This window comes from Atta colombica, unplaced genomic scaffold (genome assembly GCF_001594045.1).
Source record: "Atta colombica isolate Treedump-2 unplaced genomic scaffold, Acol1.0 scaffold96, whole genome shotgun sequence".
Classification (NCBI taxonomy): domain Eukaryota; kingdom Metazoa; phylum Arthropoda; class Insecta; order Hymenoptera; family Formicidae; genus Atta; species Atta colombica.
In genome coordinates, this window is record NW_017259590.1 from 662,374 (window position 1) to 669,042 (window position 6,669).

Below are 6,669 nucleotides of genomic sequence, written 5' to 3' on the forward strand. Positions count from 1 at the left end.
TAAATTTTCTATATTCTTACGATGACTGTAAAATCTGTTTAAAAGTCTCCTATTATAAACAGAGAAGAAACTTTTAAAGGGTATATTGATCTAAAGATTCTTGAAATTGAAAATCAAGCGAAAAATGTAGAGCAAAAATGAGAGCGCAAACAATATAAGAGCATAAAATTAAGTCGTCAAATCTATTCTTATTCTTAAAAAATCTGTTCTTATTTAAATAAAAATATGTAACAATTCAGAACGCTCCACTTCAAGCCGTCTCCGAAGTAATTAAAAAATAATACAATACCTTATCTTTACACAGAAAGGACGATTTTGAAGTATCTAAAAATTTAATTAGATGCAGATCTAAAAATAATTTTATCATTTAAAACTTATTTTTACTTATTTATACTTAATTACCGAGAAATTAAAAATATAATATACAATATAATACACAAAGAACGGTTTTGCTGTAGTAGATCTAAAAATTTAGTTTATAAATAGACCTAAAAATAATTTTATTGGATCATCAAAATTATGTAGGACGCTCAAATTGATCGCTAAAATATCAAAACTTTTTGCAACATTGCTTATTATGCTTAAGTTTCCTATATATTATTTTGATAGTCCAATAAAATTATTTTCAAATTTGTTTTCTAGCTAAATTTTTAAATACTTCTTTAGATACTTTTCATATACACATTCCGCAGTTTCTCGATCTCCAAACAAGTACTCTCTAAAAGTGAATCAGCAAAGTGCTACTACACTTATAACTGATGTAATCATCAGCGAGGATTTACTGTTTTTCAGTAATAATACTTAATACACTGATTCACTTTTATAAATTGTTAAAGCGGATAAAAGGTTGAAGATCAATATTCTAGAACATGTTCTGCAAACTATCAATTTCACACAGTGGCACAGTTTTTAGCAAAGTTATCCCCGCTCCGGATAGAGAATGGGATACAATAGATCGTGCTACAGCAACAATCAATTCAAGTTTGAAATCGCAGCGGAACGCTTCGGAAATGTAATCGTGAATGTTACATACGGCTTCGTCCACTCGTTCTCGCGCAAATATCATGACCGAAACGGTATCGATACGAAAAGGTATCGGCGGGATGTTAATACGGACATAGAGGAATGCTTTTTCGCTAACGGTAATAGCAACCCGTCCGTCTTCGGGGGGCATTTTGTTTCCGTGAGAACATGCGAGCGAGTTTCCGCCATTATCCGGTTTTTTATTCGGCCGGAATTAAGAACACAGATCATGCTAGACGACCATTATGTAACTTTAGCGTTATCGTCCCGTTTACCATCCCGGTTTCTTTCAGAATTAAGAAAACCAAGACGCAAAGCAGAGGTTGTCACCAGCGAGAGCGCGAGTTCTTTAGGACGGCAACTTTTTAAGCTCGCATAATTTTTTTAAGCAGCCCACCTCGCGTAAGTGCAGTGCCGCGCCTAGCATCGTACGTAATTTTATCGATGTGTCAACGTTAGGTTGTAACCCTCGTAAGTTGCCGCGCCTTAAACTTGCGAGCAATACGTTTTTTCGTGTCGATAAGACATAATCTAGATAAATTCTTCATTTCACTCCCATCGCAACGGCCGTACAAATTGTCACTTGGTAATAAAAAAAGTTAGGGTAGATGTTTTACCAACGGTAAATGTTTTAGTCGGTAAATATGCGACAGAAATAACATCTACTTTGATTCAGCGCTCAAGTTTAATTGACCAGCAGTTTATTCTCCGAACGATCATTTACTGGTCACGCGACGTGTACATTTATCGGAGATACGAAATGCTGCATGGAAATTAGTTTACGCGCCGAGTGATATAAGTGCAATAATTGTCCCTACAATAATTTAAATCCCACCCGAATGTAAATCGTGGAATAAATACATTATCGCCGGCGCGGTGCATTCGTTATTACGTTCATGAATTAAACGACGAATGAATTACAATGATCGTGAGCTTTCAGCGTTATCGTTTCGTTCTGACAGGTTGAGCCCTCAGCGGCGAAATCACGGCATCGAGAAATGTACATAGATGATAAAGCGAGAGCGAGAGAGAGAGAGAGAGAGAGAGAGAGAGAGAGAGGGAGAGGGAGGGGGAGAGGGGAAGGGGGGAAATGAAGGGTCGGTCTGTACGCGGAAACGCTGCTGCGCCTGGATTCATGATTTCTTAAATAGCTCGCAGTAAGTGCCTGGCAATTCGCTTCATTTACATCGTCAACACGTAAACGATGCAAGCGAGCAGCGAGCAACGGAATTAATGCGTACCTTTTGCGACAGCGTTTCTGCCTCACCCTTTCTCTTCTTCTCTTCCGAGGGCGACGAGAGCACGACCTCCGATAAAATTATATCCGCAGGAGAGATATTTTCGCTAATTAGTTAATTGAGCCAAAACCACCACGTTACCTTTTGATTTTTATTGAAAATTTATCCATAAATGGCAACTGGTTTGATTACAGACGCTCCTCCTCCTCCTCCCCCCCCCTCCCCCCTCCCCCACTTCGCACGCGTGTTATTACTTTAAAAATGATTTAATTCAATATTTGATATCGTGTATACAGAACTTTTCGCAATATTATTTCGTTTGTTTGTTTCATATCAATTAACAAACACTGATACTAAAAAAGATGAAAGCGGCGTGGCCAGAACGAGAGTATGCGGATGCGAATTGTGAATCAGGACAGATAAATTTCCGGATAAAATAGCTATTCACTTTATACTCTTTTTCCTCCTCCCCCCCTCCCCCCCCCCCCCCCCCCCATCATACGAGTTTCCATTGCGCGAGTTTCACTTTTTTTCTTAATTAGTTTAACAGTACCTCTGTGTAGTCCGACTTAATGAAAATGTTTCAATTTGAAGATTGGCTGTAATTAAAAAATTCATTATACGTTTTTTTTTAATTCGTTGCTGAAAACGCTTTCTCGCTTTCGCATTCGGTTCTATGTAGCGAAATTTCAAGAGGCGGAAAAAATCGATGCTAAAACTTTCATTGGCTCGCGTGTTAATTTTGATACGAGCCAACCAGATGGATACGATGCACATAAAAATTGCCCCAGACGATAACCATCTAACTTTCATGCCAGCCGTCATACTCGTCCGCGTCCCGTTTTCCCACGTGCGGTGGACACCATCGACGTAAAAGCGACAAGAGAGGAACGAGAGGGAGGAGACGTCGACATACATATCTTTGATTACCCGTTACATTTTTTATGCCACATGTCTGCGCACAAGCTGAGTAAGGAGGAAAAAAAAAAATGTTTGCAATATTAAATAATATATTTCTTTCCGGCAGTGGTGGATTATGTATCGCGATTTAAAAAATGTTTCAAATGGAATTTTATATGTTGGGCGAATAGTGGTAAAAATTAAATTTCTATTATAAAGTAAGAGGATAATGCGAGTCGAGGCTCTTTCTCTCGTCTTATATACAATAAAAATCTTGTCTATTCTATTATTGATTTTCTTTTAGGCGCGACACAGAACGCCGATGCCTCCACCAAGATATCTTGATCCATCCGCTGGTATTCCAGGATTCGCGTCTGAATAACGTATTTGCAAGGACGAGCTCGGAAGCAAATCGCGTATAGGGCGATTTCTATACGCGATTCTCACGGAGCGGAGCGGAGGAGAGAAACGACTAAATTCGGCTAGTCGGCTAAAAATTCAAATCGTCTGAATGCTAAGCATCCGAGAGCTTATCTGCTCGCCAGACTGCGGAATTAAGATCGATATGCGGGATCGTTCCGTCTGGCAGCGGGGGCCCCGCAGCGTTTCTTGTAGAGCCCCACGGTAATGTCGGTCGAAGAGTTACAACGCCGCCTGGCACCGTCGAAAGCAGCAGCGCCAACATCTCGGAACGTGAAGGAAATTCCTCAACCCTGCTGCCTGCCTGCATTTTTTACGTCTTATATTTATGTAATATTTATCAGCGCAAAATTTTCTATCCGCAACCTGAGCGACATTGTATCGACCCAACGAAGTAGACGCCAAAATTTCTTCGCTATATTCTAGCTAGAATATAAATTACACAACAATAGATTATTAATATTAAATCAATAGATTGTAGATATATGCTCGGAACTTTTTTATTCTTTTTGTTTTTTAATTATTTATTGTATCTAATCTATTATAGATATATTAAAATGTATGTACATCGGATTTTTATCGAGGCTAGAAACAGATGAAACATTTGAATTTCAATTATTATAGATCGTCCACTTTTAAATATAACACTGAATAACAAATTTTAATCAATTTTAATTTCTTTTTGTTTTTCAATAAATAATAGGTATCGTAAAGATTTTCATATTGAAAAAGGATATACTTTTAAAAAAAAATTGCATTACTCGTCAATTTTTAGAAATTTTTAACTACGTTTTAAATTTCTTATATAATATATGTAATATAGCTATCAAAAATTAAAAATTTAAGTACTTTTTTATAATATATGAAAATAAATGTATGATATCGTGTATCATTTACGTAATTTTAAATAGTAATTTTAAAATAATAATATTTGTTAGGAATATTTAATATAAAAAATTACACTGATTTACAAGAATTCTGTTCCTCAATATCTATGCTCAAATCTGAATGGATAATTCTTATGTATTTTACTCCGTAAAGTAAAAGAAAAAATTATAAACTGTTCAAATTTTTAGAGTTTTTTTTTTAAATAAAGTTTGATTTTTATCAAAAGCTATAAAAGATGAAACTTTTTTTTAATGTTATATTATTTGTCAGTAAATAAAAATTCAGCAGATGAGAAACAGACGTCTTATTTAAAAATCAATGCAATTAATAGAGTTCTCTAAATTTTCGCCTTGTTCACTTTTTTCTATCGATCTATCGATTCTTTTATGTCGATTTATATTATTTCGAATACATTAATTATAATTAATTAACATAATAACTTTATAATAACATTAATTATACAGTTTCATTGGTTCACTAATACTGATAATACATACAGTGCATGCTTACTACACAAACCGATCCTCTTTTGTGAAAGTATCCTAACCGTAATCCACTTCGAAGCTGTCAGAAATTTGAGAACGTTACAGAGTTATCCATCCATAAACGGAGATCCAAATGCGAGCGATCTATTGTAATTACCATCGCCTATTTCGAACTTCCGGTTAATCCACTCCACGGCAATCATTTCATCAAATGATTTTCGAATATCGATTCGATTGGCGCTCATTTTACAGAATATAAAACCGACACGTTTGTACTAGGCAATTTTCGATTGCTATATAATAAATTATGTCTCTAATTCGGCGTTCATATACATTATCTGCATTTCAATGCATACTTAAACGTGGAAATCCCCGAATGACGGACAAATGCGACGGCTGGCAAAGAGAAAAAAAATTAATTTAAAAAATCGTCAGAACGTCAACAGGTTGTCATTCTCTCTTGTCTCGTTTTCAAATTCATTAAATCGCGTTTAATCAATTACGCACATTCGACATCTTCTTCCGCTACTTTCCCGGCCAATTTGCGATCTCGTTTGATAAAACGACAGATGTTTATTCGACGGCGAATCGACTACGCGACGATCTGGTAAATACGCGATGCATTTAATCGGCGCGCGCGTGCGATCCTTCCAAAAAGTTTCTTCCCCCTCGATGTTGATCCTGTTACCAGAGAGCTAGAGGATTAAACACGATACACGGACGATTGCCTTACACGATCACCAAGTAACTTTCACGTTATCGTCTCATCCACTGGCCGTTTATCCTGTGCAGCTCAGCGCCAAAGAAGAACCGACTGGAGTGCGCCAAGGCGAGAAAGCTATCGAGTTACGGAAACTCCCGAGTGTGAAGGAAACTCTTTAATGTTTTCGCCACGTTCTCTCGTCCTTTCCTGCTGTCGGGAATTTATTTAATCGACGCAATAGCGAAATGCACGTCTAACGAATTCCGGGAATGCGTCTTCATGTTTTACACAACGCTTTAAATAGAAATCCGCAGTCCGATCGTTAGATGAATATTGAAATCTCTGCGATCAGCTTAGTCGTTTCCACTCTTTCGATTCCTCTCCTTCGCCTTAGTGTTTAATCGAGCGAAGAGGATGGGAAGCTATTTGTTGGAGTCTTAATATCGTCCAAAGATACATAATCAAATATTGAAAGAACACACACACACACACACACACACACACACATATATATATATATATATATATATATATATATCTTACTTTTCGCGGAGATATTTTTCTTCAAGGATATTATTTTTCTTCTATTTCCGAGTAAATGACAGAAATGATTGTTACAATTTTCATTTGAGATGACCTCACTTTGTTTTCGCAAAGACATATTATAGGATACATCTGCGTAATATTGAACACGTTAAATAAAGCCAACAAAATACTGATCGTCTGAAAACTTGGCGACAGTTTATCGGATTACGAGATCCAATCCGATATACAGGAAATCATCTCGAACGATCACCGGTGGATCTTTACCGCGCCACTGGCTTTATCTCTGCTTTTTTATATTGATAGAATTATGAAATGGAAAGGAAAAAAATAAGAATATATATTCATATATACATATATACATAAGAAGACAAAAATTTGCATTATAGAAATATCCTATTTATATAAGGAGGAGAGAGAGAGAGAGAGAGAGAGAGAGAGAGAGAGAGAGAGAGAGAGAGAGAGAGAG

At 36.6% G+C, this 6,669-nt stretch overlaps 1 protein-coding gene across 1 annotated transcript in view; it reads right to left on the bottom strand.

The window, feature by feature from the left end:
* Window positions 1-3,675: 3,675 nt before the first annotated feature.
* Window positions 3,676-6,669, bottom strand: part of LOC108693601 (spidroin-1-like) — a 6,815-nt gene continuing 3,821 nt past the window's right edge. The window contains exons 3-4 of the mRNA XM_018202636.1: window positions 3,948-4,007; window positions 3,676-3,885 (exon numbers count right to left, since the gene is read on the bottom strand). Of these exons, the coding sequence (XP_018058125.1) occupies window positions 3,676-3,885; window positions 3,948-4,007 (270 nt within the window). The remainder of the gene's footprint in view (window positions 3,886-3,947; window positions 4,008-6,669) is intronic.